The 20,297-nt window shown below is 42.1% G+C and overlaps 1 protein-coding gene across 1 annotated transcript in view; it reads right to left on the reverse strand.

Annotated features, from left to right (window-relative positions):
* The window catches only part of EML1 (echinoderm microtubule associated protein like 1), a 208,273-nt gene that overhangs the window by 66,652 nt on the left and 121,324 nt on the right, over positions 1 to 20,297 (reverse strand). Inside the window, exon 3 of the mRNA XM_011951483.1 lies at positions 11,889 to 12,021. Coding sequence (XP_011806873.1) covers positions 11,889 to 12,021 — 133 coding nt within the window. The remainder of the gene's footprint in view (positions 1 to 11,888; positions 12,022 to 20,297) is intronic.

Here is a 20,297-nt window from a genome sequence, read left to right on the forward strand (position 1 = left end):
GTCAGCAGGGTGGGGCCCTCATGAGTGACATGAGTGTCCTAATGGAAGAGGCCCAGAGAGTGTCCTTTCCACCATGTGAGAAGATGGCCGCCTGCAACCTGGAAGGCAGCCCTCCTCAGAACCCAACCACGCTGGTCCCCTTGGTCTCGGACTCCCGGCCTCCAGGATGGTGAGACATATATTTCTGCTGTTTATACGCTTCCCAGTCTATGGACTTTGTTACAGCAACCCAAACTCACTAAGACAGAGCACATAACTGTAGTATAGGTATCTCTGTATATATTTTATAATCTTCATCATTAGTCCACATATTTCTTGAGACCTTATCTCATTTATCATTTTCGCATGCTTTGCAGAGCCTCATACAAAAGTTTGGTACACATTTATTAAATGAAAGGATGAAATAAATGGAAGTATCACACACTGACCCTGTCACCAGAAGAGACACAAATTGCTTTAAGGCAGCACCTGCTCTGCAAGCTAAAAAGAAGGAGGGGAGGGGCGGGCAAGGGGCCAGGGCTCTGGGAACAGGCACAGACTTGGGTGGTTCTGGTCTTGACACTTGGAACTGGAGGTGTGGGTGGGTGAGAATACAAGCCTGCAACACCCGAGACAGCTCAGGACAGGCCTTGTCCATTCGGCGGGTGCTGAGCCACGGATGCAGAGGAAATCACTGAGGGAGGAGGTGACCAAGGACGGAAGAGCCCCGGGAAAACTAATGTTTAAAGACGTGGGCTGAGAAGCTACCGCAGGAGTCAGCGGTAGCAGCGACACCAGGAGAGAAGGAGTGGTGCGCAGAGGCTAGCGCAGGACGAGGTACGTGTGCTGGTGCTGCACAGAGGAGGGGGTGAGCTCCGGGAAGTTGGGAGTCTCAGGCGTCTCCACTGGGCACAGCTTCTGTGAAGGGAACCAGATCTCAACAAGGAGCATGAAGGAACTGAGGAACTTAACACAGCCAACACCCCTGCTCCTGCACTGAAGCTCAATGTCCTCCCTCCCCATAAGGAAATGACAAGCCTCCCATCTAGGCAGTTCCTGCCTGGTGCTGGCCGCTCTCCTTCTTGGTAGCCAGTGACTCTCTCCTCTCTTCCTACCTTCCCCTCTCTGTCTCCTCTGTCTATACCCTCCTTAGCCCAACTTGCAGTCCTCCTTCCTTTGCAACTTCCAGTGGCTCAGTTAGTAATCTCCGAGCAGGTTTTTAAAAACCCTCACGGTATGTTGGCTTTGAAAAATCACCTCGCTCTCAGGGTGATTATCTGAATACACTTTCCACATAGTCTTTTTGGTAACTGGGGAACCCTTGAGTGGACAGTGCCAGAATCTTACAACTGCAATCAGCAGGGTGTGCCTTAAGGTCAAAATGTGTGTTTTTAGAATGCTCAATTTGGGGACAAGGAAATTACAGATTTTAAGAGAGCATTACATTTCTGAAATTTGGGATTAAAGTCTAAAAATTACAGGAGCCTTTGTGCTTCAAGTTCAAGATGTTCCCATGACGACAAACACCAAGCAAATTTGACTTAGCAGGATTATTCTCCGCCCAGTCTTTAGTACAACCTCTGAAGCACACTTTGCCCTGACCAGCTGCCGGGGCCCTGGGAGACTTTGCAGCCGCAAGAGGAGCCCAGAGCTCGGCCTCTGGGGTGTCCTTGTGGGAGTTCATGGCAAGTTCACAGCAAGTTCGAGAACTGTATAAAACACCCTTAAAGAGCTGAAAAACCACAACTGTTCATCAACTACAGCAAACAATAACTGATTTGCTAACAATTAACACTCAACCTGGTGGCTGGAAGAGTTCTTGGGGGCGCCAGTGATGAAAACTGCAGCAGCAGCCACAGTTAACATTTAAGGAGTACTCTGGACTTTTACATACACTGTATTATTTAATTAAAACCTCACAAATTCCAGCAGCAATATCATTATCCTCATTTTACAGATGAAGAACCAAATTCAGGAGCGTGAAGCAACTTGTCTGGGGTTACAGCAAGTGGTGGGGCTGGTGACTTCAACCCTGTGTTCTCTCTATTAGGCCCCTAATCACCACCACCTGCAATTTATGAATGTCAAAGTATGCTAGTTTTGGAGGACCAGATGAGCATCTAAAAAAAACAATAAATGTCAATGATTAATATAGTTACATGACTGACGACTTGATGAATGGTAGGCACTGGACAAGACCTTGGAGCTACTATGTTAAAACAGAGATGGAAACAGTGGAAGGAACAGCTATGGTGACAAAGTAAATCTAAGTTCCCCTCACCTTGGTGTCGATCTATTCAGTTTGCAAGCATTGAGAAGGCTCACAGATCTGTTTAATCTATGTATAAGAGGCACAGAAACAAAGCAGAATAAACGTGAGTGCAATTAATAAAAGCGTGGAAAAATACTTTGATAAGCTTCAGTAAATTGCAGGACACACACATCAAAATTGAAAAACATTTTGGTTCGCATATATAGATGTGGATATAATCCATCACAACTCTTCCAAGATATTTGTCATTCCCATATTTGCATTAAAACTTTAAACTTTTAAAAAAAATCTTACTGTTGTCCCAGACGTAGAATAAAAAACAAGACATTTCCTTTTGAGAACCAACGGCTCTTGTGAATTAAAGAGGATTTACTAGGACTCAAAGTGAAGGACAGAAAATAAAGCTTAAAGACAAGACATTTGTGATAACAAGGGCAGCCAGAGAGAGCAACACTGTACACTCACTGCAGGAAGCCTCCTCAAATAACCAGCAGGGAATATCAAAGAAGCTATGTTCCCTCTGGACGGTGAGTGGAAAATAGTGCTCTTTATTTTGAAAGTGGTAGAAGTACTGGCTTGTGAGAGACTGTGCAATAACACAGTACATTTTTTAGTGCTTAAGGCAAGTATTTTTGGTGTAGAAATGCATAGACATCACCATTACTTTGTTTTCCCTTCTGGTCTCTGCCCGCACACCCAAACCTGCAACCTTCTAAGTTATGAAAATAAATGGTTCTTTACATTACATTACGTATGCATTCAACAATTTGTGCCAATTAACACTTCAGACATAATAAAAGTTCTGCAAAGAGACTGGTGACCGTAAGAAAAACAGGTATCTTTCTTCTTATGGTTAATAGGAATTCTAAGCATAAGAAGCTACAATTAGGTTTTCCTTCATCATGTGATTGGGAATCAAAAATTGGTTTTCCAAAATTTTGCAAAAGTATCCCAAACTTTTACAACCAAAACAGAAATCTGACAGGCAGCTCTTAAGTGTGACCAGAGATTTTCTGATGATTTCATTTGTCCCGACAGCTGGGGCGACTAACACTAGATAAAAGCAGGGAACTGCTCAACAAACACTTACTAGGCATCGACCATCCACTGTCCACTATGCTGAGTGTTGGAGGGTCCACAGGGGACCAGGACCCACCTGGCTTTTGTCCCTCAAATTACGAGATAATTCTGACAGACTGAGATGACGCACTTCAATAATTAAATTAACAAATGTTCCTATCTTTCACTGTCTAAAAACTGATCTTTGGCAAAATCCAAGTCATTTTTCAGGAAGGCTAGTGGTGTTGGAGAATCTTAGAGAATTCTATATACACAAGTCTTTTTTTCTACAATACAAAGTCAACTACTTAAGCTAGTGGGGAGAACCGTATCACTTCTGATAACGGGACAGGTCCCACGGGTCTTCCTTTGTTCAACAGGACAATACTTCCACCTCTATTTTGCTACCGAGAACAGACTCAAACATGGATTTATCACCTACATTTCAATTCATCTGAATAATAGAGAAACAGATTAGAAATAATTCTTAAAAATCAACTGAAGCCAGATTTTGGCTTTCTGTTCTTCAAATCACGCTATGTCCCCAGCACTGACTTCAGTGCAATTACAAATGCTGTGCTTCTAACAAGTGGAACTGTTTTTCCAAAGGACTATTGGCTGTTTGTTTGGAAGCAAGAGATATTTACCATTCGATCTCACATTTGTCACAGAGCATTTTTTAAATAACGCTTTTTGTACCAGTTTTGTTCTTCTGATCTCTGTTCACACAGCTTGGCCTATTGTCATGCTCTACTTATGAGTCCAGAGAACAGTGATTGTCTCTTTCTTGAGCCAGTAGAAATGTTACTCCGTTGTCACCCTCCGCATCCCCACTGAGCAAGGTATGACCTACAATGTCTTCCCTGGATTTTCTGCCTTTTTTCCTTTGCCTAATGGAAACAAAGCTTTTCCCAAGGATTCCAAATCAAGCCCTCAATCGAAGTCTTAATTGGCAACACAAAGCACAACCGCTGGGGCACTGGACTATTTCCAAAGGGGATTTTGTTCTTAAGCACCAGGCTGAAAAACCCCCAGAGAAAAGAAAACAAACATATACCCATCCACACACCACAGATGCCCCGACTCATTTAATTTGGAACTCTGATGACAGAAAAATTCCTACCTGATTGTAAACAGATTTGAAATGACTTGGAAGTTATTTTAATCCTAATATTCAGAATGCCCAGCCTGCTTCTGTTTTCAAAATTCTCTCCTAATGAGAGATCTACAGGAACTTTACCGCGGAGTAGCAATTAGATGCTACTGTTCTTATTTCCAGCTTCCAAATGGAAGGGAACTCCCATCCACTGAAGCCCATAAAAGCCAGAAACGACCCAAAATACATGAATCACTACACTTTCACTCAAAACCCAGAGTCTTGGACACTCAGTCTAGAAAACTATGTATTTCTAGTTGGCAACTATATGCTGACCACAGCTTATTAGAGTAATCAAATGGATATTCTGTAAATTATAAGGAAAAGTCTACAGAAGCCTTAGAATGTTTCTGGGAGGGTTACCATTTAAATGCGAGTACACAAATGTACACACTCAGATATAACATGATGGCTACTATCATAATTTTTCACGTGTTCATTCGTTCCTTCCTGTCTTGCTCCCTTCCTCCCTCCCTTCTTTACTAAGATAAAATTGCTGAGAGTAATCGCCACCTATGAGCCCTTTCACATCTGGCTGAAATGTGGGGGTGTAAGACCCAGGCCTCTGTTCATAGCCCGGACTTGTTTCTTTACTTGGTGTTTGGCCCCGGTGCCCCCTTATCAACATCAGACTTGCAATCTGAGAAATCTCTGCCGAGAGTCACCCTCACTCCTGATGGCCGCTCCTGCTCCCACGAATAGTACACAGACAGGAGGGGGCATAAAAGAAGGATGATTTGCAAGCAGTCATTATATCAAGCATTTTCCTTCGGCAGATGTCTGGGATGACCTGGAAATCTGTGCAGGAAGCAGCCGAGCACAATGGAAGGCGCACAGGCTTTGGAGCCAGACAGCCCAGGCCACGATCCCCACGCTCCAGCCACACAACCCTGCCACTGCTTCATCAGGGTTTGTGTGCTACTCTAAACGCTTTATTGTCATTTCAACAGGGTTCACAGCATCTTCTCTCGGAGTAGATCCCATCTCAAGAAACTACTATTTTGGCAGTAATTCCTCGCCCATTAAAGTTTTATCAGGAGATTGTAGCAACTCAGTCCTATCCTCAGGCTGCACTTCGAATTCTAGTTCTCTTGCTATTTCCGGCACATTTGCAGTGGCTTTCTCCAGTGAAGTCTTGAACTGCCTCAGAGTCATCCATGAGGGCTGAAATCATTTTCTTCCCATTCATCTTCTGTTCATGTTGAGATTTTGGCCTCCTCCCATGAATCATAAATGTTCTTTTTTTTTTTTCCTTCGAGACAGGGTCTCACTCCATTGCCCAGGCTGGAGTGCAGTAGCGCAAATATGGCTCACTGCAGTCTCAAACTCCCGGACTCAAGCAATCCTCCTGCCTCAACTTCCCAAAGTGCTGGGATTACAGGTGTGAGCCACTGTGCCTGGCCCCACAAATGTTCTTAAAGGCATTTAGAATGTTGAATCCTTTCTAGAAGGTTTTCAATTGACATTGCCCAGATCTATTAGAGGAATCACTATCAACGGCAGCAATAGCCTTGCCAGGTGCGGTGGCTCACGTCTGTAATCCCAGCACTTTGGGAGGCCGAGGAGGGCGGATCATGAAGTCAAGAGATCGAGATCATCCTGGCCAACATGGCAAAACTCTGTCTCTACTAAAAATACAAAAAAATTAACTGGATATGGTGGTGTGCACCTGTAATCCCAGCTACTCGGGAGGCTGAGGTAGGAGAATCACTTGAACCCAGAGGCAGAGGTTGCAGTGAGCTGGGATCACACCACTGCATGCCAGCCTGGGCAACAGAGCAAGACTCTGTCTCAAAAAAAAAAAAAAAAGTATTTCCTAAATAATAAAACTTGACAGTTGAAATTACTCCTTGATCCAAGGGCTGTAGAATGCATGTTGTGTGAGTTGGCATAAAAACATTAATTTCCTTGTACCGCTCCATCGGAGCTAATGGGTGACTAGGTACACTGTAAATGAATGGTAGTATTTGGAAAGAAAGCTTTTTCTTCTGAGCAGTAGGCCTCAACAATGGGCTCAAAATATTCAGTACATCATATTGCTGTAACAGATGTGCTGTCATCTAGGTTTTCTTCCATTTACAGAGCACAGGCAGAAAAGATTTAGCATCACTCTTAAGGGCCCTAGGATTTTTGGAATGATAAATGAGCACTGACTCCAATTTAAAGTCACCAGCCACATCGGGCTCTAACAAGAGTCAGTCTCTCCTCTGAAGCTTTGAAGCCAGGTATCGACTTCTCATATAAAAGTCCTAGATGGCACCTTCCTCCAATATAAGGCTGTTTTGTCTACATTGAAAATGTGTTGTTGTTGCTTTTTATTTTCTTTTTTTTTGAGACAGAGTTTCGCTCTTTTTGCCCAGGCTGGAGTGCAGCGGCGCAATCTCGGCTCACTGCAACCTCCGCCTCCTGGGTTCAAGCAATTCTCCTGCCTCAGCCTCCCAAGGAACTGAGATTACAGGCGCCCGCCACCACGCCAGCTAATTTTTTGTATTTTTAGTACAGACGGGTTTCACCATGTTGGCCAGGATGGTCTCGATCTCTTAACCTCATGATCTGCCCGCCTCAGCCTCCAAAAGTGCTGGGATTACAGGCGTGAGCCACCGCACCTGGCCTAAAATGTGTTGTGTAGTGTAGCTGCTTTCATCAGTTATCTTAACCAGCTAGGTCTTCTGCATAACCTGTAGCAGCTTCTACAATAGCACTTGCTGCTTTGCCTTGCACTTTTACGTTATGGAGAGGGCATCTTTCCTTAATCTCATGAGCCGGCTTCAATCTTTTCTTCTACAGCTTCCTCACCTCTCTCAGATTTCATAAAATTGAAGAGGGTTAGGGCCTTGCTCTGTATTAGGCTTTGGCTTAAGGGAATGTTGTGCCTGGTATGATTTTTGATTCTGACCACTCAAACTTTCTCCCTATCAGGAATAAGGATGTCACTTTTTTTTTTTTTTCACATGTTCACTGGAGTAAACACTTCGAATTTCCTTCAAGAACTTTTTCTTGGCATCTACAGCTTGGCTAACTGTTTGGCACAACAGGCCTGCATGAGTCCATTTAGTGCAGCTATAAAGGAATGCCTGAGGCTGGGTAATTTATAAAGAAAAGAGGTTTAATGGCCTCACAGTTCCGCAGGCTGCCCAGGAAGCATGGCACCGGCATCTGCTCAGCTTCTGGTGCAGTCTCAGGGAGTTTTAAATCATGACAGAAGACAAGACAGGGGCAGGCACGTCATTTGGCAAGAGAGGCAGCAAGTGGGGAGGAGGTGCCACGCTCTTTTAAACAACCAGACCTTGAGTGAACTCACAGCAAGAACTCACTCATTGTGAGGACAGCACCAAGACATTCATGAGGGATCTACGCTGATGACCCAAACACCTCCTCCCAGGCCCATCTCCAACACTGGGGATCACATTTCAACTTGAAATGTGGAGGAGACAAACATCTAAACCACATGATGGTCTATCCTGGCTTTTGACATGCCTTCCTCCTTAAGCCGAATCATGTCTAGCTTTTGATTTAAAGTGAGAAATGTATGACTCTTCCTTCACTTGAACATTTAGAGGCCATTATGGGGTTACTAAATGGCCTTATTTCAATACTGTTGTGTCTCAGGGAAAAGGGAGGCCGATGGAGAGGGAGAGATAGGGAAACAATGGACAGAGCAGTCAGGACACAAACTGCATTTATGGATTAAGTTTGCCACCTTCTCTGGGTGCTGTTTTGGGTGCCCCAAAACAATTACAGTATTAACACCAAAGATTACTGATCACCATTCCAGACATAATGGTAACAAAAAAGTTTGTAACGTTGCGAGAATTACCAAAATGTGACATGAAGTGGGTACATGTTGGAAAGACGATGCTGATAGATTTACGCAACACAGGGTTGCCATCGCCTCCAATTTGTAAAACAAATGTGGTAAAGCACAGTAAAGACAGACACGATAAAATGAGGAATGCCTGTATTTGCTACAATAAAAAGTGAATCTTTAAACAACTCACTCTTGAACAATCAATGGTCAAAGAGGAAATCATAAAGAAATTTTAAAAATATCTGGAGACATATGAAAATACAACATACCAAAACTTACAGGAGGCAGTTAAAGGGGTACTAAGAGGGAAGTCTACAGTGATCAAAGTTTTCATAAAAAGAAGATAGATCTCACATCAGCCTCCTAACTTTATACTTCAAGGAACTAGAAAAAAAAGATAAAACCAAAAGTTGGCAGAAGGAAGGAAATAATAAAGATTAGAGCAGAGACAAATGAAAGCAAGAATAGAAAATAGAAAAAAAAAAATCAACAAAACCAAGAATTGGTTTTTTTAAAAAGATCAACCAAATTGAAAAACCCTTAGCTAGACTAACAAAGAAAGAGAGAAAATTTAAATAACTAAAATTAGAAATGAAAGGACATTACAACTGATATAACAAAAACGAGAAGGACTATAAGAGACCACTGTGAACAAGCATATGCCAGCAAATTGGGTGACCTAGAGCAGATGAGTAAGTCCTAGAAACAAACAGCCCACCAGGACTGAATCATAAAGAAGTAAAAAATATGAACAGACCTAGAACTAGTAAGGAGACTGAAGCAGTAATCAAAAATCTCCCAACAAAGAAAAGCCCAGGACCTGATGACTTCAGCGGAGAATTCTATCAAACATTTAAAAAAGGATAAATTCCAATCCTCCTTAAACTCTTCCAAAGAATCGAGGAGGAGGGAACACTTCCAAATCATTGCATGAGGCCAGCATTATTCTAATACCAAAACCAGACAAAGATACAAGAAAACTATAGACCAATATCCCTGATGAATGTTGATGAAAAAATCCTCAACAAAATACTAGTAAACTGAATTCAACAGCACATTAAATGGATTATACATCATGACCAACTGGGATTTATATTTGGAATGCAAGAATGATTCAACACATGAAAATCAATCAATGTGATACAATATTCACAGAATAAAAGACAAAAACCACATGATCATTTCAATTGATGCAGAAAAAGCATTTGACAAAATTCAACACCCTTTCATGATAAAAACAAAACAAACTAGGAATAGAAGGAAACTACCTCAACGTAATAAATGCTAGATTTGAGTGGCCATAGCTCAAATAAATACTCAATGGTAAAAGACTGAAATCTTTTCCTCTAAAATCAGGAAGAAGGCAAGACACCCACTCTTGCCACTATTATTCAACATAGTACTCGAAGTCCTAGCCAGAGCAATTAGACAAGAGAAAGAAATGAAAGGCATCCAAATAGGAAAGGATCCAAAGTAAAAGTATCTGTCTACAGATGACAGAATCTTATACTTAGAGAACCCTAAAGATTCCAGAAAAAAATTGTGAAGACTAATACATAATTTCAACAAAGTTTCAGGATACAAAACCAACACACAAAAATCAGATGCATTTCTATACAATAACAATGACCAAGCTGAAAAGGAAGTTAAGAAATTAATTCTATTTACTGCAGCATCAAAAAGGATAAAATACTTAGGAATAACTTTAACCAAGGAGATAGAAGACTTACACACTGTGAACCACAAAACCTTGCTAAAAGAAAATACAAAAAAAGAGAAAGACATCCTATGTTTATGGATTGGAAGACTTAATATTGCTTAATGTCCATACTACTCAAAGTGATATGCAGATTTAATGCAGTCTCTATCAAAATCCCAATGGCATTTTTTGCAGAAATAGAAAAAAACTATCCTAAAATTCATATGGAATATCAAGGGATCCTAAATAGCCAAAACAATCATGAAAAAGAACAATACAGTTGGGGGCCTCCCATTTCCTGATTTTGAAACATACTAAAAAGCAAGAGTAATCAAGATGGTAGGGTATTGGCCATAAGGACAGATGTGCAGATAAATGGTACAGAACAGCCTATGGTGGATGAATGGATAAACAAACTATGATAAAGATGGAGATAACAGACACTGGGGACTCCAAAAGGAGGGTGGGAGAGAGGTGGGTAACGGCTGAAAAACTTCCTATTTGGTATTATCTTCACTATCTGGGTAACGGGATCAACAGAAGCCCAAACCTCAGCATCACAAATACACCCTTGTAACAAACCTCCACACATACCCCCTGAATCTAAAATTAAAATAAAAAGCAAAATATGATATATACACACAATGCAATATTATCCAGCCTTAAAAAGAAAATCAGTCACATGCTACAATATGGATGCATGTCGAGGACATTATGCTAAGCAAAGTAAGCCAGTCACAAAAGGACAAGCACTATTTAGATGATCCCACTTCTGTGAAATACCTAATGCAGTCAGAATCACAGCAACAAAAAGTAGAGGTGTGGCTGTCAAGGGCAGTGGGGAGAATAAAGGGGGGACTTACTATTTAATGGGTCTAGAATTTCCATTTTGCCTGATGAAAAAGTTCTAGAGCTCTGTTGCACAACAACAGATGTGTGAATATACTTAACACTACTGAATTCTTTTTTTTTTTTAGATGGAGTTTCGCTCTTGTCATCCAGGCTGGAGTGCAATGGTGTGATCTCGACTCACTGCAACCTTGGCCTTCCAGGTTCAAGTGATTCTCCTGCCTCAGCCTCCCAAGTAGCTGGGATTACAGGCATGTGCCACCGTGCCCAGCTAATTTTTGTATTTTTAGTAGAGACGGGGTTTTGCCATGTTGGTCAGGGTGGTCTCGAACTCCTGATCTCAGACGATCCACCCGCCTTGGCCTCCCAAAGTATTGGAATTACAGGCATGAGCCACTGAGCCTGGCTAGCACTACTGAACTCTACACTTAAAAACGGTTAAGGTAGGCTGGTCTCACACTCCTGAGCTCAAGTGATCTGCCCACCTTGGCCTCCCAAAGTACTGGGATTATAAATGTAAGCCACTGCACCTGGCCCTAAAATATAAAAATATTTAAATATAAAAATCTTTAAATGGCAATTACAAAATAATACCAAAGTTAAGAGCAAACTGTGCTCTTTGTGACAGACAACATCAATATTTAGACTCCACTGTTGGGTACATTTTGAAAGCATGAGCTTATCCAAACTGCATAGAGAAAAATCTGAGGTTGCCATGGCAATCTGAATTTTGTCATGTTCCCAGTATGGACTTGGGAACAGTTATTTATTTTTACCCAGGTTATACTAACATTTGTTTTTTCAAAAGAGAACTTTAAGTAAAAATACAAAACACCACACTGTGGTTTTAGCCAGTGAGGTTTCAAAGGCAACACAAGTAAATCTAAAACGAGAAGAATAATAAACTTAACTAGTTCCTGTTACGGCAACATATAAAATGTTGGACTTTTATAAGCTTTAACTCAGAGAAGAAATTGTACAATATCATTTTAAAAAGTAATACTCATTTTGGGATCGAAGAGAGAACTGCTTTTAGAGTTCCTTTAAGGCCCTGCTTCTGGCTCACCTTTTGGTTGTTGGCACAGCGGTTTCTTTCCTGGCCCCGGAGGGGGACGGTAGAGAGCCACTAGGTTTCTTTGGTAACACAGTGCCATTGTTGACAGTGGTTCTTAAAGGCAGGGTCTGCATCAGTGGTCTTGCTGTAAGACAAGCAGAAAATAATATCAGAAACTTCCCTTTTGTAAAGGTAACATTTTACAGCAGGGGTCCTCAACCCCCTGTTAGGAAGATGATGCCACACAGCAGGAGGAGGTGAGCAGTGAGCGAGTGAGCAACTCGTCATCTGTATTTACAGTTGCTACCCATCACTCATGTTACCACCTGAGCTCTACCTCCTGTCAGATCAGATTAGATTCTCTTAGGAGTGCAAACTCTTGTGAACCGTGTAAGCAAGGGATCTAGGCTGAGCGCTCCTTATGAGAATCTAATGCCTGATGATCTGTTACTATCTCCCATCAACCCTAGATGGGACTATCTGGTTGCAAGAAAACAAGCTCAGGACTGCCACTGATTCTACATTATGGTGAGTTGTATAATTATTTCATTATATATTAAAATGTAATAATAATAGAAAGAAGGCACACAATGAATGTAACATGCTTGAATCGTCCCAAAACCATCCCCAACACCCACCCCCACTTCTATGGAAAAATCATCTTCCACAATTTTCTTGGTACCAAAAAGGCTGGGGACCACTGTTTTACAGAACGTAAGCTAGGTAGAAAGGAAAAGGGCATGAATTTTGAAACACTAGCAGCACTGACAAAGATATGAAGGCAATTCCCTGGAGAAAGGATCATCTTTTCTTTTCTTTTTTTTTTTTTTGAGACAGAGTTTCACTCTTGTTGCTCAGGCTGGAGTGCAGTGGCACAATCTTGGCCACCTCAGTCTCTTGGGTTCAAGCAATTCTCCTACCTCAGCCTCCCGAGTAGCTGGGATTACAGATGCTGGCTACCATGTCCAGCTAATTTTTGTATTTTTAGTAGAGATGGGGTTACACCATGTTGGCCAGGCTGGTCTCGAACTCCTGACCTCAGGTGATCCGCCTGCCTCAGCCTCCCAAAGTGTTGGGATTACAGGTGTGAGCCACCATGCCCAGCCAAGATCTTCATCTTTTCAACAAAGGGAACCTAGACACTAACCTCACACCCTACACAAAAATTAACTCAAAACGGCCCATAAACCTAAATTTAAAATGCAAAACTACAAAACTTCTAGAAGAAAGTGATTTGGTGATGAGTTTTTAGATCTAATACCAAAAGCATAATCCATGAAAGAAAAAAACTGATAGCTTGGACTTCATTAACATTTTTAAAAATTTGCAAAAGAACTTAAGAGGATTAAAATACAAGGCATAGATTAGGAGAAAATATTTGCACATCACATATCTGATAAAAGACTTGTATAAGGAATATAAAAAGAACTCCTCAAATTCAATGGTAAGAAAACAAACAGCCCAATTAAAAAAATGGGCAAAAGATCTGAAAAGACACTTCACCAAAGAAGACATATACAGATGGCAAATAAGCATATGAAAAGATGCTCGACATCATTTGTCATTAGGGAAATGCAAATTAAAACAATAATGAGATACTTCTATACACCTATTAGAATGGCTGAAATCCAAAAAGACAGACAAAATACCAATTGATAGCCAGGATGCCGATCAACAGGAACTCTCATTCCTTGCTGGTGGGAATGAAAAATAGTACAGCCACTGTGGAAGACAGTCTGGCAGTTTCTTATAAAGCTAAATATAGTTTCACCATATGATCCGGTAATTGTACTGACACTAGGTATTTACCCAATTGATCTGAAAACTTATGTCTACACAAACCCACATGTAAATATTTAGAGCTGCTTTATTTACAATCGTCAAAAACTGGAAGCAACTAGGATGTCCTCTGATAGGTGAATAGATAAACATACTGGCCCATCTATACAATGGAATATGAGTTGGTGATAAAAGGAATGAAGCAAACCACATCTGAAATCCACATTGCTAAAGGAAAGCAGCAAGTCTGAGAGGCTCCATGTTGTATGACTGCATTTATATGACATTTGAGTAAAGGCAAACTAAAGACAGAAAATCGATTTGTGGCTGTCAGAGGTTGCAGGGCAGGGGCTGAATAGGTGGCGTAAAGGAGGTCTTCTAGGGTGATAAAACTATTCTGTAAGATACCATCGTGAGGGATATTGACATGATGCCTTGTCAAAGCCCAGAGACCCTTACAGCACTAAGAGTGAACCTTGAAGTATGCAAGTAAAACCGACTAGGGGGCCGGGCGCGGTGGCTCACGCCTGTAATCCCAGCACTTTGGGAGGCCGAGGCGGGTGGATCGCAAGGTCAGGAGATCGAGACCACGGTGAAACCCCGTCTCTACTAAAAATACAAAAAAAAATTAGCCGGGCGCAGTGGCGGGCGCCTGTAGTCCCAGCTACTCAGGAGGCTGAAGCAGGAGAATGGCGTGAACCCGGGAGGCGGAGCTTGCAGTGAGCCAAGATCGCGCCACTGCACTCCAGCCTGGGTGACAGAGCGAGACTCCGTCTCAAAAAAAAAAAAAAAAAAAAAAAACCGACTAGGAGACGGGGAAACCCCAGGATGGAATGAAGATTGTATGACAAACATATGACAACCTCACTGAAAGCAGTGGGGGGAAGGAAGGTGCTGACCTAAGTCATTCTGGAAATGAGTAGAGACTGTAAAACTAAAGATAACAGGAACTGCATATCAGCACTGCATTTTAGTTAGGAAGGTTGCTTCCCACAAAGGTGGAGGCTAACAATTCTGAAACCACTACACAGGAACACCAGGATGGAACAATTACATAAAAGGATGGAGGACGGCAGGGGCAGGTCTCTCACTGTTGGAGAGGAGGTGATGGATAAGCAAGGGGAGATGGTGGGAATGAACCATGTGCCACTAGAGTAGAGACATCAGGGCAGACTCAGGTTTCCCTTAACACAGATGCAGATATGTAAGTATAAATACATACATAGACACACACACACAGGTTAGTATAAACACATGTTTCTGAGCTCTGTCTGCTGAGAGGGCCTAAAGCAATGACACCCAATGCCCAAACCTTGGTTTCCAAGGCCGTTCTATAGCAGAAGGAAGCAGGCCTCCAGGGGAAGCAGCTGCACGTAGGGCTGGGGCAGGGAACACATGAATCTGGAGTCTCCTGTGGTGCCACAAAGTAAAGAAGTGCTCAGACAACAACAATAAAACCAAAAGACACTACTCTGGTGGGGGCAAGTCAAACGGACACAGGACCTAACTGAAAGAGCTCCCAAAGGCCAAAGCTGGAACAATTTGAGCCACAAAAAAATAACATAGTATTTGGTTATAACCCAAATTACACAACGAGTATCTGTAAGTTTATGCTGCAGTATATATAAATAAATGATTGGGTAAATATATAAATGAAGAGACAGACAAATCCCCATGCAGCTATATTCTGAATAATTTATGTGGCTACCCCACCCTCAAGAAGGTAGAATATAATCTGCCACTCCTTAAGTGTAGCTGCCGCATGATGACTTCCTTCTAACAGTCAAGTGATGAAGTTGGGGGAGAAGTCACTTTCCAGTGGACAGACCTGACCAACACTCCCTCGGCCAGGTGGCCAAGGTCAACAACCACAGTGATGAGCCATGTTGATGGCATGCACCCTTGGACGGGATGTGCTGATAAGATGAGAACGGCACTTTACTTCTGTGCCTTCCTCCCGAAAGCCCATAACCTGAGTCTATCCATGAGAAAAACATCACACGAAGCCAAGTTGAAGGACAGTCAATGAACTCTCTAATCGGTATTCTTCAAAACTGTCAAGATCATCAAAAACAAGGAAGACTGTCAGCCTGGAGGAGGCTGAGGAGCCAGGGTACCTAAAGATCATGTGTTATCCTGCATGGGAATCTGGAACCAAAAGGGCTTAAGGGACAAACTAAGGAAATCCCAATAGAGCACGGCCATTAATTAATAATAACATATTAATATTGGTCCACTAGTTGTGACAAATGTACCATACTAACGTAAGATGGTAATAATAGGCGAAACTGGGTACTGTGTCTATGAGAAACTTCTGTGCTTACAACTTTTCTAGAAATCTAAAACTATCCTAAAACAAAAAGTTCATTTAAAAATGCTAGCAGAGGCCGGGCATAGTGGCTCACTCCTGTAATCCCAGCACTTTGGGAGGCTGAGGCAGGTGGATCACCTGAGGACAGGAGTTTGAGACCAGCCTGGCCAACATGGTGAAACCTCCTCTCTCCTAAAACAGAAAAATTAGCCGGCTGTGGTGGCACGTGCCTGTAATTGCAGCTACTAAGAATGCTGAGGCAGGAGAATCGCTTGAACCTGGGAGGCGGAGGTTGCAGCAAGCCGAGATCGTGTCACTGCACTCCAGTCTGGGCAACACAGGGAGACTCCATCTCCAAACAAACAAATAAAAGAGCTAGCAGATTTTGTTCATTATAGAATTAAATCTGCCTCCATTTAGGCTCTTAAAATATTACCAACAACAAAACTGTATATTATGCCAAATTTTTAACTTGCTGGAACTTTCCAGTCCCTAAAGCTGAGGGCCAATCTTCCTTCTCTCTTTAATGTAAAATAAAGTGGGGCCTCCTCCATGCTCCCACACCGCCTTGCCTTAGCCACCGTCGTCACACTTGGAATGCTAAATCCAACAGTCTGTCTACTCCACTGACTGCAGGATTCTTGAAGCTAGCACCTGCTCCCAGACCTACACACAGAAAGGAGTCAACATACATTGGAAATTTAACTTGGTTCAATTTCAATAACAAAAACCTTTCTTCTAAGAGGAGACATTATGTAGCCATTTTGGAGTCACTACTAAGTTGTTCACTCTTTCTTGAGTTATAATTTCAAAATTCAATCTCCTAACAATCTACTGTTGTCCTTTTCTCAAAAGAATAGAAAATAGTATTTTAAAAGCCCATGAAAAGAAAATCAGATGCAATGCAGGAGGCTTTCCCAGAGTGTATATTTTATATCTTAAAATATAATACAGTAGCCTCAGAAGCAAATAGAATATTAAAGTTGTGATGAGAGATCATGAAAGAAAATTAGAGGGTGGGAAGAGGAGGCAGAGGAGAGGGATGGGAAGGGGGAGGGGGACGCACAGTGACTACTCTTGGAATGACTGAGAAGTTGGATCGATCCCAACTTCGGCAAGATCCAATTACTGCTCATCCCTCTCTTGATAACATCCTTGGGTTTTTGTAACCACTGACTGACTAAGTAGCAATGTAACCCCCACCACCATCGTGCTTACTAAGTACCTATTTTGCACATGACATCACGCCAGGTTTCTTTCACGTTACCATGTCTAAAAATTATTAGCCACTCAAGGAAGAAAGCTCTCTGCCATAAGAAAACCTGCTGGAAGGAAAAATACCTCCTAGTGTTGAGTCTGAACAGGTGCCAGCCTGGATCTTGAAGATGGCAGGAAAAGAGGAGCAGCTGTAATGAATCATTTTCAGATAAGGGCTCTTTAAAAATGCAGAAGTGACATAGCACTAGGGAAGGTTCAGACACAATTTTCTGCTCCTCAAGTGCTAAGATAAATGGATCCCTAGCTTCCAGATGACACTAAGATATGAGATATTCTTTTGGTTCATGAAAGGGTTGTTTAAAAAAAAATTTAAAATTGTTCCTAGAGGCAAAACACAGCAACAAACACAGCACCAAAAGGAGAATTTCTCAGATGAAAGGAGCCTGAGAAACACCGTGTTTGGAATGCATCCGGTGGAAGGATTGCAGGATGGCTGGAATCCTGTCTCTGGGGGTCAGAGGTGCCCAGGTGAAGGAGTGCAAGGACCCTCGAGGCACACAGGACTGGACTCATCCTCAGCTGAGCTGGAAGACGTAGCCCAAGCCTTGGATTCTTTCTAAAATAAGGTCAGAGTGCTCACCTTGCAGGATTGCTGTGAGGATTAGGAATGAGGAATGCGAAGTTTCTAGCACAGTGCCCGGCACATAGTAGACACCCTAGAAGTGGTAGTCATTATCCCCTGGCTACATCCCGACAATAAAATACTCTATTGTGGACACTGGGTACAATTTTGTATCCTGAATATAATGTGAAGAGAATGAAATGCTATGGTCAAGTGGTACCAGAGGCAGAATCAGAGCCAGTGAGAACCCACGGGCTGCATATCTTGTACACAGATTTGGAGTAGAACCCCAGGCACATTCTCACATTCTCACCCAAAAACAGCCACTTACTTCCTGCGCTTACACCAAGGCACAGTCAGGGAGGTAGTGGAGCGTGGGGGAAGGAACTCAGGTCTGGGAGTTAGGGGCTGGGGCACCAGTCCCTGCTGTGTCCCCACCTAGCCATGTGTCCATAGGTCAGGTCCTCTGGGTCCCGTTTTCCTTACCCATAAAGCAAAGGCTTTGGTCAAAAGTGTTCCTTAAGGTATCTTCCCACTCTGAAATCTGTTATCTTTCATTCATGTGAGAAGAGTGTTCTGAAAAGTAACATGTGAGTTTCCCAGTGAGTTGGGCTCTCTGAGGACAGACCCTACCAACTCACCGGAAGTGAAGGGAGGGAGAAGGACAACCAAGCTGAAGACTGGTTTCCAGTAATAGGTGCAGCATTTATGCTCAGCAGTTTCCTGTTATATTTCATACTATTTAAACTACCTTGAGTTAGATTCCCTGCAATATGACGCCATAGTTTGGTAACTGAAATCTAACCAAGGTTTTAAAAATCTCAGTTCCAAAAACATTCATAATTAAGCCTGAAATAAATTTTTTTCATCATTCTAAATGGTTGAATTGGAATACCCAGACTTCAAGAGTACTATTCATGATAATATATTTTCAAAACTATAGTTGATATAAATAAATCTAGAAGTTCTAGTAAAGCTAGCCAAATCTACTAATGTATATTTTTATGATATTAAGTTGCAATCTAATGATCAAGAAACCCTTTTAACTTACATCACATCAACAACGCAATGTACAATATTTGATATATAAAACTCCCATTAGGGTTAAAAACATGATTACATATATGATTATATGAGGAAATTCAAAGTTTACTTTTAACATATCTAACCATTACGAGCCTAGAATTCCTAATTATCCATTTCAAAATTTGAAAAATGTCTGTATTTAGAACTGGAAAAGGCAATCTGCTTTTGCTAAATTATAAGACAAAGTAGATGATTAGCTGAGTGCTGGAGGAGACTCCTATATCATTACCATCACCAACATCCAGCAAAATCACAGGTGCACCTCTGACCCAGCACCCCTATCTCTAGGCACCTGTCCTAAATATACTGGCAAAAATACAAAATGCCCTATGCACACAGCCAATCACTGCAGCACAATTTGCAAAACCAAAGCCTGTCGCAGGGACTGGTTGAATACACCATGGCATCTCCTTGCAAGGGAGCACCGTGCAGCTGTAAAAGGAATGAGGAGGCTGGGTGCGGTGACTCACGCCTATAATCCTAGCACTTTGGGAGGCCGAGGAGGGTAGATCACCTGAGGCTGGGAGTTCACGACCAGCCTGATCAACATGGAGAAACCCTGTCTCGACTAAAAATACAAAAATTAGCTGGGCGTGGAGGCGCATGCCTGTAATCCCAGCTACTTGGGAGGCTGAGGCAGGAGAACCACTTGAACCCGGGAGGCGGAGGTTACGGTAAGCCGAGATCGCGCCATTGCACGCCAGCCTAGTCAACAACAGCAAAAACTCTGTCTAAAAAAAAAAGGGAATGAGGAGAAGCTCTAGACACTGCAAACGAATGCTTTGTAGGCCACACTGCTCAGTAAAAAGAACAAGGTTCAGAACAAGACAGCGTGCTACTTTGTATCTACTGGCCAGAAATCTGAAGCCCTACAACTCTGTCTCTTACTGCATCACTTTAAAAAGGTTTCGAAATTATCAAAAGGCACATGAATCAAGGTAAATGGGGCTGTCCATCGTACCATGTGTTTTCATTTGAATTCTTAGGCATGGGTCTAGGAGTGCAAGAATCCTGTAACATTAAAAATTCAATGTAATAGAAATATAAATGGGGAAAAAGACATTAATGAACTGATTTCATAAAGTCATGTATTAACAACCGAAATGCTCATTGACTGATAAATGGATAAACAAAATGTTGCATCCAGTGGAATATTATTTGACAATGAAAAGGAATGATGTATGCTCGAACATGGGTGAACCTTGAAAACAATTACGCTAAGTAGGAGAAGACAGTGGCAAAAGACCACATATTGTATGCTTTCATTTCCAGAAAACGTCCAAGGTGTCAAATCTATGGAGACATGATGTAGACTAGTGGTTGCCAGGGGCTGGGAGGAGGGAGCAACTGGAAACGACTGCTCATCGGCGAGGGGTTTCTTTTCGGGTGATAAAAATTTTCTAAA

This window comes from Colobus angolensis, unplaced genomic scaffold (genome assembly GCF_000951035.1).
Source record: "Colobus angolensis palliatus isolate OR3802 unplaced genomic scaffold, Cang.pa_1.0 Scaffold32, whole genome shotgun sequence".
NCBI lineage: Eukaryota > Metazoa > Chordata > Mammalia > Primates > Cercopithecidae > Colobus > Colobus angolensis.